General features: G+C 38.5%; 1 protein-coding gene across 1 annotated transcript in view; it reads right to left on the bottom strand.

Annotated features, from left to right (window-relative positions):
• The window catches only part of LOC140236457 (receptor-type tyrosine-protein phosphatase F-like), a 133,222-nt gene that overhangs the window by 45,571 nt on the left and 68,088 nt on the right, over window positions 1-19,563 (bottom strand). The window contains exons 19-22 of the mRNA XM_072316382.1: window positions 18,364-18,654; window positions 17,715-17,821; window positions 16,838-16,963; window positions 14,231-14,300 (exon numbers count right to left, since the gene is read on the bottom strand). Coding sequence (XP_072172483.1) covers window positions 14,231-14,300; window positions 16,838-16,963; window positions 17,715-17,821; window positions 18,364-18,654 — 594 coding nt within the window. The remainder of the gene's footprint in view (window positions 1-14,230; window positions 14,301-16,837; window positions 16,964-17,714; window positions 17,822-18,363; window positions 18,655-19,563) is intronic.

Raw genomic sequence — 19,563 nt, 5'->3', positions numbered from 1 at the left:
ACATTAATAACCATGTACTCGGAAATTGTTAATGATGTGGGCTATCGTTGTCAGCCCAAAATAGACCTCTTCATTGACAATGTCCAGAGATGGTACAGGAAATGGGGCTCTGCATCGGGCAGACAGAAATTCCTTGCTGGCATTGGGGCGTTATGTTTGGGTATTGAACCATTTCCCTTCCTAAGTCTCAAAACCCCTATCCGGACGACCCCTCCCACCAATATTCATCCTATCGGTGATATCATCCCGTCTTATGAAGAAAGTTAGAAAGGAACAGAATGATAAAAAATATCGTCACTATGTATTCCAGAAATGAATGTCATAAACAAACTCCCGATGAAAAACTTTCAGAAATTAAGCGACTCTAACTCTCTTGCAATTTATCACAGCACACTTCGCTCATGCCGTCCTAACACACATTAATTACAGCGGAGGGAATTTCTGGCATAATACATTTCGGATACAAAGAGGTGAAATATACAAATCAAAACAATCCAAAATCATCTTCTGGTAGCGCTCTATGAAGAAAGCATCACAATTTCAAAAGATAGAGTATAATCTGAAAGTTTCTGAGCATTCATCTTCTATACAGAGCATTACATACAATAATACATTACATATCTACAGTACATTTATAATATCACCATGTGCAATATTTCGTATGCACGCGTAGATAAACATTAATGATGATTTTATATGATAGACACTGACAAATATCTCTTTTTCTCTCCCTGAAATATATATATATATATATATATATACTCCTAGATGGGTCATTTGGAAGACATTTCCATTTGTTTTATATGCAAATTTTAAAATACATGTTCAATGGCAATTTACGCAATGGAGACACGAAAATTGTCTCCTTAATGACCAGTTGTCTCCCTAATGAAGACACTTCCCCCCAATATGTCTCCCTAAGGTGCCAACTAGGGATATATATATATACATACATGCATATTATTATGAGTGATAGATATATAGCTAGCATGTTTGGTGTTATAGAATACAAATAATTATGCCTGGTCATGATGATTGTAAGTCCGGGGATGCTGGGTATGGTGTCACTGTGATGTAGGAGTAATATGATATGGGGGACCCACGATGACGAATCAGCGATCAATATGAATTATTGATGTGAGTCAGTAAACGAGATGTCACCGCGATAAGCAACAACGGACAACCGAGAAAGAGAATGATATGATTGGCTGTAATGAAATATTATTTACCCCACATATATCACATATACGGAGTGTATGATATGAGGATATATATATATATATATATATATATATATATATATATATATATATATATATATATATATATTTATATTTATATATATACACACACACATACATATACTCATATAGCATATACGTACATACATACGTACACCAAAACATAACTATTGTATGTGTGTGTGTGTGTGTGTGTGTGTGTGCGTATATCTGCGTGCGTCTTTGTTTAAGATGTGCGATTAGCAGAGGTTTTTCAGTCTGATCACAATGATAAAGGTGAATGTTTGTATTCGTTTCATAGTGAAAATGATGGCGACATCAAACGGAATTCGAATAAAAATATCATCAAAAAGAATATGTGTACATATAGAAAAAAAAAAATCAGGAGAGAGCGAAACGGAGTGTGGGAAGAAAGAGAAGTATAAGCATACTTCGTTAGCCATACAGACATTTGCAAGAATGGAGACAAAATAACACCGAAGAGAAGTGGGGGAGACGAAGCAAGGGGAAATGTTGACTGGAAGGGAAAATGGATGGTGATGTAAAATTAGACCCAAACATGAGATGGAGTGGAGGACATGGTGCATCCTCGGAAGAAATCGGGATGAGGGTGAGACAGAGGGAGAAAGGCTCCTCCATACTCCTCCTCGACACAACGTGAGATCAAAGCAAACAACTTAATGACGACTCAAGATCATATTTAGGAGAAGTGTGATTAAAGACAAAGATTAAGAGGCTACCTAGGGTGAGGGGAGAATGGGAGAGGTAGAAAGTAAGAAAAGATGCAGAGGAAATGTGAGACACGCAAAACAAGAATTCGGACAGTAGAGAAAAACTCATGTAATACGAGATGAGGGGGAAAGATATAGGAAGGGAAAGAAAGAGAACCTAGTGTGTGTGTGTGTGTGTGTGTGTGTGTGTGTGTGTGCTGACAGGCGTGTGTTTGTGTATTCATGTTTGTAAAGGAAAAGTGGTCTGTGCATACACTTCAAGAAAGGTAGCGAGGGGTACAGCCGAAGTGACCCTGTGCTAATTTATTCAGCTTCGAAAAGCGCGGCAAAAAGAGATTTCCGCGCCTTTTAATATTCGTTTTGTTTTCCAAGGCGGCGGCAGAGTACGGTCCACCATGCATTGTCAAATATTAATCTTTGTCATTATTCATGAGTCAGCTGGAACGACCTGTTCAAACACAACGTCCATCAGCTCAATTTGCACTCCTGCTCCCTCTTTTTCTCTCTGTCTAATTTCGCTGCGATGACTCACGAATCTTTTTAATTTTGTCCCCGAGCGCATCCCCGTAATTCTCCGAAAGTGACGGAATGACATAATTGCGTTTCTCGGAGAACGTATCGAGACCAGATAGATTTTCAAATAACACCGCCATTTTCAGATAAAGAGTGGCAGTTCCAAATGCCTACTCCACTTTTCACACATGGTGTCCTGGAGATGATAATCTTATATCCTTTTATACAGGTTTCCAGTTTAAAAAAAAAGTCATTTCAAGTGTGTCTTTGCCTACCACTGCTAATATACAGATCACGTTTTACATTCTTTTAATGAATTCATTCGGTACAATTCTCATCTAAACTGCGTAAGCGGGTTCATCCTATTCTTTACCCTTTGATTAAGACATTATACATCAGGTTCTAGCAAATTACAAAACGCACAAAGGTGTGAGCCTATCAGGGTCCTATAAAGGCACAAAACTGAAAGTCTCAACTCAATGACTGGCGACTCGAGTACATCCCCTTAATTTGTTGTATTGTACAGACAAATATTTCTGAGGCCATTATCCTCGTCAAGCGTTTGCTTATTGTGACGGTCTCCTGTATTTTTATTATATTAAGAGTTGTTTAATTTGTCTTTTTAACGGCAGGTACATTTGACTCTAATATAAGTTTGCATATGGATGAAATAACATCGGCTCGTCATCATTTTCATGGAATAATGTCGTATCCTTAATTGCATTAAACACTTACATATTTTAACCGTTAGATTCAAATAGTATCGTATTAAGTTAGTTTGTTCAATTGACTTCGTGATACATTTGTATATGAAAAAGAAAAGCAGAAATAAAAGTAGTCAATCAATAATTCTAAAGTGAAAGTAACGCCACTCTGTGCTACTCGGTCGTGCAGTCGCGGTGTTCACCAATTAAGACAACGTGGAATATTCTTGGCAAATACTGCATTAAACTGTTTATGTTATCACTTATTCAGCACTCAATACAGCATTCCAACTAGGAACAATGATTTTTTTGGCCTTAAATTGGATCTGAACGATCTTCGCCATTCATCAGACCTAATGATAGATATATTTTGACCACAGTTTTCTAATTAATTGCACATGTGGTTGATGACGTAAGTCACTTCGATAAATCGCAACCCAAAACTGGGTTACTAGCGCTGGTATTAATATATAATTATTATTAACAACTGATATCTAATATTCACATATCAGCCAGCTTGTCAGCTTCGAGTGTGCATGGGAAGTGTGCGATCGTGTTTTGTGTTTTCCTACCGGAAATGTGCAGAGCCTATACAACGGACAGACAAACAATACAGTAAACCGAGTGAGACATTTAACACTATTCACCGACTTTTTGGATGTATCGTTGATGTGTGCATGCATCCTGACTATCAGTGCCAATGCATTTTGCAATGTTAATGATACATGGATGATTTTGAACAACGGCGTGAAAGTGTCCAGTTCGCAAATCCCCTTTGCTCCTTCATAGAGCACGTGTTTCACGACATGACTTGGCTGAGTAGGGCTGTCCAGCCACCATATGGGGTTTTTGAGCTCACTGTTCTCTAAAAAGAATCCGAGGAAATGTTTTCAGCAGTGTGCATGACTTTTCGCCCTCTAAGCATTCGTGCGTCACGAAACCCATGTAACCACATCATCAAAAATTGGCAACAAAAAAGAACAAAATGAGTTTATACAGTTTGAACATCTCAGCTGGAAGCAATCAAACTATCTCCTTTCAAAATCAGACACCTTGTCCATATACATCTATACAACTATCATGATAAGTTATACTATTTTCTGGCGTCGTTGTTACATCTTGGAGTGATTTTGAACTTCAGGGCAAACTCAATCCATGACGCTGTGACTACCATGGCTCCTCCTAAAAAGACCTGCGGACGTTAACGGAAAAAGGAAGTATAGTGTGCCGTCCAACTGGCAGCAGACGTACGGGAAGATAAGAGTTTAAAGAAGAATGCCAAGCTGAAGTTGAGGACGTAGCATCACAAATTACTGGCGGATCCACTGGGATGCCTCCACTCGACTCCAGAGGGTAACTTACGTAAGCGACCCACGCTGGCGGGACTCCTATTTCCAAGTACTGCCACATGCACAAGACTGCCAAGTTTTAATACGTATGCAGACCATTCATTTAAATAAAAAGCTCTGTTAACCACTTGAAGAGAGTCAACTTCTAGAAAATGTGACGATGATTAAATTTATTTTGTGACTTGATCTTCAAGTCAACAAATAAGTAGAGACAATTGACATTGTCCTTCGTTCATGTGAGCTCCCCCTTCAGCAAAAGCGAGATGTCGAGCTTAATGTGTGTGTGTGTATGTGTGTGTGTGTGTGTATCTTTAACATGATACTGATAATGATAATAAAGGGACGTTTGTATTGCAGAGCTATACTATAACATACCCTATTACGTATTACAAAATAGTATTCATAACATAATACACAATGCAAAATGAGTAGCATTTTTAAGACGAGTTTTTAACCTGGTTTTAAACTCATTAGGCCTACTTGTAGTTTATTGTAGATTATTCTACAACCTCGGAGCAACACACACGAATGTCCTAAGGGTAGATTTTTTTTCTCTCTCTCCTCCATTTAATTCCACAAAATTAATTCTTTGTATAAAAATTCTGGAAAAGAGTAGTTTCCCTGCATTTCCTTCAGTTTGAGAGCGTATCGAGTGCTACTCCGGACAAAATCTCAGCAGGTGCTAACTACCTTTGGACATTACAACAATAATAGAGACACGTCTAAGCAGAAAGGAGGGAGGGAATATCAAGTGGAGGCCAGACACGCACCCCATTGAAGCAAGGAAGAAGGTATAATACACACGAAAACAGACAGAAAATATAATAGTGCGACAAAGCAAATTGTAGCCAACGAAATGGCAACACAAAATAGCTGTGAAGTGGGGGAAAAAGAGAATACGTATTAGAGAAAAGTTTATGAATATAAAGAGATCCCGAGCAGGAAAGACTTGCGTCATTAAACGGTACGTCGCGAAAGGAGACAGTCAGCCCAATGAGTGATTTCCTTTTAATCTTGTCTATACCAAAGCCAGAGAATTGTTCAATCTTATCTATCAGACACATTTCCTCTAAATGCCAATTAAGTAACAAATGACTGGTGAATCGCTGATTAATTGGTCTGACTGTCTATTATCTAAATCATAACACACTGTCCAATCTTGTCTGAGAGATTTCTTCTAAAAATAAAGAGTAGCAGAACAGCGTCGGAACAATATTTCTATTCATTGTTGAGAGGTAAAATCATGGCAAGCCCCGAAGTTACAAGCGGTTTGACTATAGTGAAAGCAATTTTAATACTGGTCCCGTGACTTCCGAGTATTAACAGTTGAACTGGAAGATGTAGATGGACATGGCTTCAGACTAAATGCCTACATGAACGTGAATTTATCAGCTATTCGGTTAGCAGTTACAGTCTGAGTTATTGGGCTTGTAGATCAATTCACAAAAGAACAGCTGATGAAGCGCTTTTGTAAAAGGACTCAGATTCTGTGAAGATGTCTACCAGTTTGACAAAGTTCTTCCCTGCCCTAAATACCTTTAGGATAAAGGTTACAATTTTGTCGACAGACGTGCCTTGAACGCAGAAAATATAATTTATGCTATTCAATCAGTTTTCAACTAACACTGTTAGGTGATATAGTTTAAAATTTTGATCGAATAATCAGACAGTTACCTCTGATTGCATTATTTGATTTTTTTTCTTTGCCTTGAATCGGGTAGTGTTTCATTTTCCGACTGAAAAACCCCCAACAACAACACACGATTGATTGACAAAAATTAAGAAAGGACGACTGGTATATGGAAATTGCGGCAAATGATGTGTAACAGAATTTCTTTAAATGCAAGCGTTATCACACAACATCTAAAACAATAATCGTCATCGCCATTGTTACTGATTACACTTCTTTCCAATATAGCATTTTTTGGTACGAATACTGATCCGCGAAATATTCACGAAGACGTATAATCCTGCTAATTTATAACTTCTTGGGAATAACCCACTGGCGGTGGAGATATCAAGATTTCTTTTTTGTGATTGTTGAAGAGCAGTGATTGTGGATTAGCCTCTATATACGACAATAGAGAACAGATCCGATTGCTACATGACAAAAACACGTGATCGAGGTTCGGATGTCATTTCTTTTTCTTCTTCTTCTTTTTCTTTTTCTTGTTGTTGTTGTTGTTGTTGTTGTTGTTGTTGTTGTTGTTGTTGTTGATGTTCTTCTTCTTCTTCTTCTGTTGAGTACACACGGCTTTGCGAATAGTGCCTGCCGGTTGAACATTGTTAGATTAGCTTGAATGTGAATTCTTTGCACTCTAAAATAACTATAATGATAAAATTTAGTTATCTTTTATGTTTTTGAGGGATCCACGTGTTACAAGCTTTGCTTTTCAGCGGACCACTCTTTTCCATACTTACTTTATTGTCAACGTCCAAAGCATCCATAGATGTTCTTGATTATTCTACTTAAAATATCTTATCTTATTATACACTCTATATGATTTACATAGCGTTACTTTTTTTTTTCAATTTGTACAAACAATATCATTGTTTGATACATGTTTTGTATTTTGTTTCACTCTTGGATGGAAAATAAAAAAAATCGAATTGAATTGAAATTGAATTTCAAAATTCGTTAAAATATGATGACGCCAGGACGACAAACTAGTCGACTCTGCTCTTGCTTTGATAGACAGTTGGTTCTGACAAGAGTTTCCCCTCCATATAATAATCAAGGCTCTCGATCAGAAAAAACCCAAAGCTACCCTGGATCTCCCCGTGAATGCAACGTGCCACGAGCCAGGCTTGCTGCTAGCACCGCTGTTAGCAGAGCTGTCTGGGCGTGGACACTCTGACTAATTTAAAGGTAGGAACTCTAACGGACTATACACATCGTCTCATTCCTGACAGAAACAGGCTTTGTTGTATCGCCAAAGGACGTTTACGCAGGCATGAATTGTGACAAACAAGATCCTGGAATTTATATTGTTTGTCATAACATGTTATTCTATACTGAATGCCGTGACACATGTTCCATAAATACATGAGTAATAATTCCACTGTGTATCGCTGTTCTCATTCGTTCTACTTGAAGAGGTGTATTGTGAAGAGACGTACACTGACACCGTCGCCATTTCGATGGAACATTTTACAAGTGATTAGACTTCTGAAGGAGGGTATTAACAGGAAGAAAGACTCGCTGACAAATGACGTCATACCCCAATAACAATGACAACAGTGACGAGCCATGATTTCTTCCGATTCGATTCGAAGATTTAGCCATTACAGAAACACTGGGAACAGAAAACGCCATCAATTTCTTTCTTTCGTGAAGTTTTTGGCAAAATGACGTAATGGAACCTTTACAAATTGCACCAAATAGCTTACTCAGTGCGAAAACAGGTGTAAAGTCGCTTTCCCTACAGAACATTAGTGCTGCTCTCGTAGCTGGTATTCTGTTTAATGACACAACATCATAACATAAAAGCACGACAAGTGTAAAGGTGTTTATTCAGTTTCATCTATTCGTAATCTGGAAAAGATGACGTCATGTAACTCGATTAGTCGGCATTCATCGGATTGTCACTCCTTTACCTCACCCTCTTCCCTCCTCACCCCCCCCCCCCCCCTTCCCTCCTCACCCGACTCAATCATATGACCCCTGGGTCATGGTGAAACCCATGTCAGTCATGACGAACGGAAATGCAGGTAGAAGGTAGGGAGGTCGTGACATGAATAATCACTTCCGGTGCGTAAGAAGGATGCTGAATAATGTTACGAGGAGCAAAAGCTTTGAAGAGTAGAAAGGCAAACAGACAAACAGACAGACGCACAAACATGTACACGGAAGTCGCTTTGTATCAAACCGTTTGATGACGATTAGAGAAATGACATTTGGATTCAAATCCATGACACTTTGTCACTTCCGTCACCGTTAGATCATCGGAGGCACGTGTTGACATACTCCCCTCTGACTGACTAGCATTATTTTTTCCTCTTCGCCTTTGTTTTATTCATTATTTACCCTTAAAACAGACATCAGGCTGGACACGTGCTTAGCACGAGGACACACGGTGCTGAAACAAGCCGTGTACAGCAATGAAAACAAACAAAACAACGACTAGTAATAACAATACATCACAAGCGTTTAGGCAAAAATTGTGCATCAGTAGTCACTTTGAAATACTAATACTACTATAAAACGGAGGATGAAATACACGAAGATTGTATTCACAACTGGGAAATTCAACTGAATCCACTTGAAGAACAAGTGGCAATAGCGACTGAAATAACATCACGCCGCATTCTTTAGAGTAAACTCATACATCAGTCTTCCTCAGGAATTAACACTATTTTTGTTAAATCATTGCATAACTTTGCCTTTTTTGTAATCATTATGCGTTTTCTGTCAGTCATACTTGTGAATAATAAAATGCAGGATCAATTTTGAAAGAGAAGATAAATAATGGACATTATTCAGTAAATCCAATGAATAACCACCAGCGCATGCATTTAGGGAGTGAAGAAAATCTTGTTCCTATCATTGTCGCCCTCACAACACTGATTATTATTTCCTACTGACATAAACAATGGAACGCAAGTTTATTCAAGTTAGTGATAACACACACCATTAACCAAATTATCGAATATCCAAAGCTTTCCGATTATGAAAGGTTTGTTTTCAAAAGCCGCTTGATATCACTCACCAATACTCTGTTTCATGTCTACCGTCATTGCGTTGGTATCTCGTAGTATCCTTGCTCCGTTGATGGACTTAGCACAAATTTTATGAGTCTGTAACTCTTCGCGCGTAGGCTTTCACAAAAATGTAATGAATGGAGGTTTGTTGCATACAATCATTCTATTTATTGATTCAATCGGGTATAGTGTTTTGACCAATACCTGACCTCGGAGATAGCGACTTGGTTTTGAGGGCCAGATACCATTACGTCAGTTTAAAACCTGTCAGGAAACTAGACTCTGGCAGAGCGTCATACGTAAAGTCTGCGGACGAAAAAGCCAAGTGGTGAAATTTGGCCTTATTTGTCACTGACAGTTACGCAATCACATTGTATTCATCTTACTGGTGTGAAGCATTAGCCTGAAAAGTATGAGTTCAGTTGTTGTTTCTAAAGACATGACATCATCTTAGAGAGAGTTACCATGGGAAACGTGCCATGTGGTGATATTCCTCACTGGACGTTACATGGACAATGCTTTCACCAGGGGCTTACTGTCTCGACAGAATTCTCCTTGGAAGTGTCTTTATTAAGAGAGCAAAACATGCTGTAGAATGTCGAATCATCACTGAGTCAGTAACCTGAATCTCGAGTTTCACTGATTACACTCAGAATGAATCCCCTAAGCAGATATCACCGGAAATGAGTTTGCCTTGACGGTAAACATTATTTTGCTGTTAGGTTAAACTAAGCCTCCCTTAAGGCCTCGGCACACCAAGCACGTTAACGGCAACGGTCTGGTTTTTGTTTGTTTGTTCGTTTGATAGATTGTTTGTTTGTTTATTTGTTATTTTTTGCTGCGCCAAAAGTAACCATATGTCTGGTTCTGTAAAAAAAAAAAATGAACAATTTTGTTACGAAATCACCCCAAATTTTACTTTTGTGTCAAAATCAAAAGAAACAAAATCGCCATTTGAAGATTTGTTTTTGAACAAAATCATTGGCGGGGAAGTAATATTGCAAGAGAACTAGACATGGTTCCTTTTGGCGCACCACATTAAAAAACAAAACAAAACAAAAAAACCGGACCGTTGCCGTTATGTCGGTGTGTCGAGGCTTTAGGCAAGTTCTCCCAAACCAAACATACAAAGGGTGTTACGCATCAGTGAAAATTGAGTAGTGTAAGTTTTTACCATGGTGTATATGCTGACACTGTTTCATAGAACCGTATTGGTCTTCCATAGAATAACGAAATAGAATTAAAAAATAAACAAGCAAACAAATTGTGAAGATAATAGATAAAAGATAATAAGACCTTGTTACGATACGTAATCTGGGTCTCTAATCCTGTCCACTCTAGTGAAAAAAAAGTATTGGCCAAATGTCCTTCTGTGGATGATATACCTTGATACCTTGATGTAGTAATCCCTTGAAGCAGCTTGTACATGAAGCTATACTGGGATGAACTCGAATTGTGTGTCGTGAGGGGGTGACATTCAGTGTATGTACAGATGTCTCACTATCATACAATAAAAAGTGAGTATAGGTGCTCAGTGCGAGTAAAAACAGCGTCGATCCTCTTACACAGTGGCAGATCCAGCAGGAGGCTGCATTGCCCTGAGGATGGGCAAAGCAGCTCCTTGGAATAATGTTGGGTTGGCGGTGCTTACTACGGGTCCCGGCAGGCGGTTCCATAGTCTTATGGCTCTTGGGTAGAATGACTACTTGTGGGAGTCAATGGTGGATCTAGGGATTGTGTATTTGAGTTGGTGATCTTGTCTTCCAATGCAGTTAGCTGGGGTGATATCGAGTGGGAAGGGCATGGCAACCAGGTGATGTTGGATTTTGTGAAAAAGTGTGCATTGTGCAAGAAGGCGGCGAGAGTGAAGGCTATCCCATCCGAGTGCTGTTACTAGGGCTGTAGAAGATGATGTTGGGCTGTAATCACATAGGACAAAGCGGGCTGCAGACTTTTGTACTTGCTCGAGTGAGTTGATATTAATAAAAGTATAAGGATTCCACACTGCAGAGGCGTATTCCAGTTGTGGACGGACTAGTGCAGTGTAGGCTCTGGCCTTTACATCTTTAGTACATAGAGACAAGGTTCTGCGGATGAGTCCCAGGTTTGGTTTGCCTTGTACCTGATGGTCTGGCAGTGCTTGTTCCACCGAAGGTCAGCCGTAACCGTCACACCTAGGTACTTGTACTCGTTGACTCTGGGAATTACTTGATTGGAAAGGATGTACTCAGTAAATACTGGGAGTGCATTTGCAGTACCCATAGTACCCATACCTAGGTTATAATTGTTTGTATATTACTATCTGACCTATTTAGCTCCATTATGAAGGAGTCGCGCATTGCAATATTAATTATGTAGATAGGATGGTCCAGTGGTAACAGCAGCTACATCAGGAGAGGATAGTATCGGTTCAACGCCCTGTTGGAACGGGCGATGCCAGAGAGGGAGAAGGAGAGAAAGGGGGGGGGGGGGAGGAAAAAGATATGGATTAAAAGAGAGAAAGACTTAAAAAAAGGTAATGCTACACAAATGCTTCCGTAAAAGGAAAGAGAGAGAGAGAGAGAGAGGAAGATGACGCACTATTCTTTCGATATTCTGTGGATAGGACATCACACAAAATATAAATGTCAAATATAGCTTGGAATACCACAATGATTTCTAGAAAAGACTCCATTCTATTTCTAACACGAAACAGGAATTCTTCTCAAGGTTAGCAGCTTGAAAAACAAAATGTACAGCACATTGGAGTTAGATGCATGATATCAACCCTTTGTGGTTCATCCTTGTGACTAGGACTATAGTCAGCAAACAGGTATCAGTCTGGCACCTCGACAATAATGAGAAAATAAAAATAATACATTTTGTTAGTTTCATTTCTCCTAAATCCTCCTGGCTGCAGTACGGATCTGTTAATCAGAATGAGAATAATGTTTGCGGGAGGCACTCTAGAAATGTGATATGTAGAAAAAAAAATCCAGGATTTAACTACTTTAACATTGTGTTTTTGGGTGGAAAGATGTGCGGAAGTCAAATATCTAGCCAATTAGAGCTATCCTAAACATTATGTCCTCTATTCACCACATGCCCCATGGTTACTGAACTAAATAGGTTGTCTTCGCATATTCTTTTTGTAGATCCTTACAAGGGAATAGATGTTAGGTTCAGTGCTGCTGTCGAGGTGTAACATTGACTTTGTCAAAAAAAAAAAAAAAAAAGGCAGGGCGTCTTTGTGGAACACCAAGACATCGTAGCAATATTACTAAACTTCACTCCAAAATAACACTCGTGTGCAGGAACATCACATCGAAAAACTTTGTGAAGCATTAAGACCATAATCTAGACAATGTAATTACTGACACAAATAGTTTCTCAGCGAGAGAAATTATTGTTTTCGCCAAGTGGTAAAATGAGAACATTCTAAAATACGTGAATTGCCAAGAACGCATGTCCTATAAGTTATTTGAATGATGATATTATTTTGCTACATTTCCTTTTCACTGAGAAAATAAATTGAAATTGAAATTGAAATTGAAGTTAAAGTTACTATAACATGAATAACAATTCCTACTACAGTGCAAGGGTACATGATGCTCACTACTTGTTTCTTATGATTGTGGCATGACTATTGAATGGGACAAGCTCATGCTTTTAACCGATTACAACTACAGCCAGTAACTCATCATTCCGCTCACGCACGAAACTTTTCGTGACCAGACAGCCGCATGCCTGGGATTTGTGGGCTTACAAAGACAGGGGGTTGTGCTCGTGCCTGCGATGCCGCTGACCAATCCCGTAAAATCGTGCGAAAACCACCTCGCTAGTTTAACATTATGCTAGCTGCAATGGTGGCAAGAGTGATAGCATCTGAAGAATCAACAACTCGGACAACCTTCACGATGCATGTTGATCATTGCATAATTGTATAAATCAGAACAAACCATGTCCCATGCTACGTTTACGTGAACTTGAATGGTCATGCAAAACATTAATGACGGGATACTTGATGTGCAAGTTAGAGCTAAATGCTAGCACGAAGCCTGGTTTTGCATTAACATATTCTCTCCATTATTGTGACTTCTCCGTGTTCCCGTACGATTTTTAATTGTAACATCTGCTGATTCAATCGTTCACTTTCAAGATAACTTCTTAAGGCTTCATTGCGATGCAAACGCAAGCTGGTTAATCATTCTTTCCCTGCACCTTACACCTCATGGATTCGAAGTAAATCACGTGATCTACACCAGAAGCGTCTCCAAGAGCAATATTCTTCAGTCTGCTTTCCATGGCCTTGTAAAGGGCGACAACATGTTAACTCGGAGACGAGATAAAAGGGGCATGACAGAAAATGGCGCCACCATCGTCGGCGCCAGTATGAAGACCGCAACGCATCACTGTCGTCTGCCACAGTGGACATTGTCGTGTTTGGACAAAATCAATTCTACAATCATTACACAGCTGACTGTGTGTCTCTTTCTTTCGATAATCGGCATGCATATTAACGGGCGACTCCCTTGAGTGGCCATCATTCTTTAACTTGGGTAAGAAGTCGAGCGCAATCGTGATTTTCAAAGATATACAATTATAGTGATTACTGTTCATTCCATGGCAGAATGCAAATGTGTATGACTAAGTCCGAGCAAGTCAATGGGGAGTTTAAACGTATAGTACATATAACTGCATTCTTAAACTACTTGTTTGTGTTTGAGTTTGCTTATGTGTACATGTGTATTCATGCTATTGTGTGAAATATCTACATAAGCACACGGGTAGTCTTTTCTTTACAATAACATTTGATGTAGTTTGCTTATCATAAACTTGAAAGATAATCCCAAAATTAAATGACAAACCCCTCCGTACAATGAATACTGACTGATTCAAATCACATTAGAACGTAACGCCAAGGACGATTGCTGTTAAAATTATATGAATTGAAGAGTAGTAGACTGGAATCACTACATATTGATTTTTAGACTGTATAAGACTTGACTCACGTCCTTCGCTGGTTCCAACTCTCACGGCATCGCTCCAGTCTCCCGGGCCAGCGCTGGTCACGCCTCGAACCTAGCGGGAAAGGATCATCCATGAATGGAAACATGTTTTCAACATACATCTTTCTATCTTATATTTCAAATTCTCTCCATGTACACTTCATTTGTTAATTGGAACATCTAAGGTAGATGCAAACACATTATGTGTAAGAATCAAGTGAATACAACAACAAGCATTCAAACAAAGAAACACACTACTCACTCCGACACAAAGAAAACACAACAAAAAGCCCTCTAAAATATAGCCACGGACGGACTCTGGAGTGCCAAAACCAACCACAGGCCTCTCAGTATCATCAATTCCATAAGTAATCAGGTTGATATATGACATCAGATTAATGCATTTGATAAGACAAAAGTGGATCCCTAGAACCATACAGGTGAACATTGAACAAATGCTGAAAGTGACTCATCTTCTACAGAACAGTTGAGACGTATAGCTTTCGGTTTAGTACAGGACTTTTGTTGGCATGCGATGAACAAGAGTCACCAGCCACATTATATCTGATGCAGCACTGCGCTCTGATAATGACTTCGGACATTTTATTGGCATTAAATACATTTTTTTTTTCTCCCGACAAGGATTCAAGAGATTTATGTCACAATGCACCTGTACTCTTTGCCAATAGGAGGGCGAGATAACGCGAGGCATATTGGCTTTTGGTCCAAAACGACTAATACACCCTTGTCATATAATTCACCGTCAGTCCCCAGCGCATTGGTTTTAATCTCAGCGAGGGACATCGTAGTACGTCAATGCAATGTCGTATTTCTACCTAATTTGATATGGCGGCCAACATTTTTCTGAGTTTGGCCTAAGTCCAAGTTTGCTATATTTATGAAACAGTAGTTTTTATTTCTCTTCCGGCAGACTAATTGATTCAACATGATTGTGGGGAACACTCGATAACGTTCTTGATATCAATAATGTTATATCATGATATGGAGCTACGTGGTAGCTCCATGTAGCTCCATGGCTATACAATGTATTAAATTACACATGTTTTTCATTTTCATGCATCGACAAGGACACTGTTAAAGATGATTCAGATCTAGTACTTCGGTTTTCTCTTTGAGTGTGTAAATCATCTGCCGGAAAGAGAAAATCTTCACGTGAGTCTTTTAAAAATACATTTTTAAAGCTTTGATGTTTTGTCCAAAACTTGATGCTTGAAAAGAAACGATTGTTCCTCGTTGTGCTTCATTTGCTGATTAGGTGAAACATCAGCACTGATTAGGTAAATAAAGAAATTATGCATAATCCTTACTGTGTGCTATGCGATCAGTAATACGCAGACTTCAGGAAAAACGAAATGATGCACGGACAAAGTCAAAATAATGATAATAATAATAATAATAATAATGATAATAATAATAATAATGATAATAATAATAATAATAATAATAATAATAATAATGATAATAATAATAATAATGTTAATGATAATAATAATAATAATAATAATAATAATAATAATAATAATAATAATAATAACAATAATACTATAATCATCATTATCATTTATTCGACCAGGTAAAGAATAGACTCTTGATATGCATTTAATGCTATCTTTAAAAAAAAAAGGACTTACCTAGACACACCACAAAACACCTTGTGTGAAAAGTATTAATCAAAAAATAAATATCTTTACGCTGCTTATCTTTGAAATGTCCATGCAAGTTTGAAGTTACTCAAAGAAGGATTTTTTTTTTAACTCTGACGAGTGATTTTCCCCATATTTATGCTTGCTTATAATGATAATTTACATGTTTAAAGTATATCATTAAACTATTCAGACTCAAGGGCAAGGCAGACAGATTTGTAATATTGTCCACATTGTCCACGTAGGTTGAGGAGTAAGCTAAACCAACGCAGACATTATTTTTAAACAAAGTCAATCTTTTCCATAGATCATGATAAAGTTATATACTTTTTTTTTTTGTCCTTGAGGCTGGTATTCACAAATCTGGTTTAAATCCAGTCTATGAAACAATCATGGAAATATCGCTTGTGTGAATGCATGTGACACATCGCTATGGTCATCAGACAAAATAGGGGTAGCTCCGAGTGAATCTAATCAATAACGCAAGGTATGAGACACGCATGTGAGGGTGCGCATTCTTTTCAGTCTATGGACCTAATCTAAATCATGACTTTGATTAAAAATGCATTTGTGAATCCAAGTCAGGCCTGCAAATGGGGGGGGGGGGGGGTGTTCAGGGGTTCCGCGGAACCCCGCCCAGGAGTAAAAAAAAAAAGAAAAATAAATAAATACATTTTTTGCTTGTCAGCCGATGAAACCCGGGAGTGGCACGACATATGAAGAAAAAAAAAATGCATGGGGGGGGGGGGGCTATTAAAAAAAAAAGAAAAAAAAAAACAACACCCGGAAGTGTCCCCAATGTGTAACGTCACTAGCGGAACTGAACATAAACTTGAACTAAAAAAAAGGTCAACTTTTTCTAATTCTGAATCCTCCCATAAAAATCCTAGTTATGGGACTGATAGTGATGATTTTTCCCTCACAGATGAACAGTGGATGGACGTACCTGAATGACGTAAGCCGTGTATGGTATGAGGTTAGAAATGGACACGTTGACCTCGTCCTCGTCTGACCTGATGGTAAACTCGACCGTGTGGTTTGGCTTCGTCTCCGTCTTGCGCCAGTACTGAACCTGTATGAGATCGGCAAGATATAAGTTTTGAATTTTGAGTCACTGTTTCTCAACGATCGTCTTTGGTTAATGAAGAACAGCTTTCGGAGGGAACAAGAAGAAACTGAATGTTGTTCGCAGAGTATGAAAACTTGGACAGATTGCAGAATGTGAAAGGAATACATAGAATGGATAAGCATTACAGAGGCAGTCTCCTTGGGAATGAAGGTAGGGTATAAATAGACAGGTATAGTTGAAAATCATTAAATACATTGCACATCATACTCCTACATTTTACATTGTATCGTCGTTGCCTGATTGCTGATAATCAGATAAACTGGGATTGCTGAAAAAAAGAGTGTATATTCCCTGCACATCGCAATATCAATGTCAATATCGTAATATAGGCCTATGTGTATATTAGAGATATAAGGTCAAAAACGATACGTAAGAAAAAAAAATGCTTTGAGATAATTTGCCCAGCATAATTATGTTTATGATTAAAGTGAAGGTATATCCCAAACTTGAAAGCTTATTTGAGGACGATCCGAGCAGCTTAACATATGGGCACAATCATATACTTGCAAATCATGTACTATCAGTAGTATCACAGTTGTACTACAGTAAATGGCCCAAATGAAGGTAAATAAATCATATATTAAGTGTATTGTATATAATATGAAATATATAATATATAATATACAATATATAGTGTGTATATATAAAACAAATTCATGATCGGCGTCACTATAACGTAGATCGTGCTACATACCGCGTACTCCGTGATGATACCATGTGGAGGATCTGGTTTGCTCCATTGGATCGTGACGTTGGTCTCACCGATCCCAATCACTTTCACCTCCCTAGGTTTGGGCGGGGCTGGGAGAGGAATGAATCATTTAAAGTCACATTACGTATTGTTTCTTGTTACAATCAAGTTATTTGTTGTTTTGCTGTAAACAATAAGCGGCTGCCGGAAACGTGTTAAATGCAGAGATCTTCTGATACTATCGATCACTTCGAATTATAGTCTCATCGCGGAAGTATCGAATAAATCTGGAATCTAATCCAACTTTCACTTTTGGGACAATCGTAAGAGTAGTTATGGACAAAGGTTCTTGTTGATTTCATATTATGGAATTATTGCTTCGACAAACAACAGTAGTGATTTCTTGCGCGAGATTGCTCGAAAAGACCGTCAAAGAAAGAAAAGACTTCAGAAAAGAGGGCAAGAAAAGAAAAAAGGACTAGAGTCCTACATTACTTTATGAATTATTGCAAACCTTTGTAAACGTATGAAAGTCAAACGTCCATATTACGCTTTATCCTAAGTATGAGCGTGGCAAGATATTTTTTTCATGAAATTGAGAGGACTGCTGATGATAAACAAATCAACATGAGCACAAAAGTGGCACACTTACGTGCAACCAATGTCTGTGACACCAATTCCTCGGATAGCGGTCCGAAGCCGCGAGCGGTAGACGCCCGCACTCGGAACCGGTATTCGGTAAACGGAATGAGTAAACCGAACCGAATGGAAGTGTCCGGAGTGGTGGCGTTTACTGAGCTACCGTCTCTCGTGTTCAACAGTCGATATTCGTAGTGTACCATGTCACCGTGTCTCCCACCACAAGGGGGCTCCCGCCATGAATACTCAATTTCCCGCGCTGTTATCAAATCCACAGTCACTGCTTCTGGCGCGTCTGTGGGTACTGTGGAGTTACAGACAATATTGTATACTTTCTACCAAAAGAAAAAATCGTGCAAAGAGAACTCGACAACACTTGAGAGATAATTTCTGGTTCTATGCACCTAATTTCAATGAAACACTTTTATTTTTTCTTTCAAACAAAAATATTTTTCACTTTGGTAAAGCCTTCTGAGAGTTGTTGTGAATCATCGTTGTTTTACAATGATACAGAATCATTTTTACTATGTAAGAGGAAGTTCGGTAGACCAGCCGGAAAAAAACAAACAAACAACAACTAGCCATAATTCATATAATTATGTTTTAAACTTTTCACGGACAAGAGTATGTAACGTGAGCAAGAGAAGAGTTATACCATATTCTCGAAAAAATGGTCGTTAGCATTTTTTTTTTTTTTTGGGGGGGGGGGGGAACTTGCATTTTGGAGTGTCATTTTAACTACACGAATAATTTAATCAGCTAGATATCAGGAGTACTTTGCCATACTACCCAGCTGTGGTGCTTTAAGTGGTAGGTTTGAATGGGTATGAATAGAGCGGCAAATGTGACGGAGAATAAAACCATAACATAACATGGAGTAGGCTAAGTGAGGGTTTATTTATTTATTTATTTATTCATTTATTCCGCTTTATTTTCACAGGGTAGCCCTTTCAGTTAAAAAACTGATTTACAAAGGGTTACATTTCACTTCATCAAAACTTCCTTGGCACATTAAAGAAATGTGAAGCGTTTCACGGAAAAGTACTCAAACGGTGCACAAACATTGATTCCTAGTCACTGTGATATTTGTCTTACATGATGCAGTACAGATATTTCTATTGCAATGATGAGGTCATTGCACTATCACCTCAATCAGAATGACGTAACACTAGTGAGGGTACACAGTCCTGAGCCAATCATTCTTCAATATCCT

This window comes from Diadema setosum, chromosome 13 (genome assembly GCF_964275005.1).
Source record: "Diadema setosum chromosome 13, eeDiaSeto1, whole genome shotgun sequence".
Classification (NCBI taxonomy): Eukaryota; Metazoa; Echinodermata; class Echinoidea; order Diadematoida; family Diadematidae; genus Diadema; species Diadema setosum.
The sequence above is the reverse complement of the archived record's forward strand: the minus strand, read 5'-3'. Positions and strand labels throughout refer to the sequence as shown.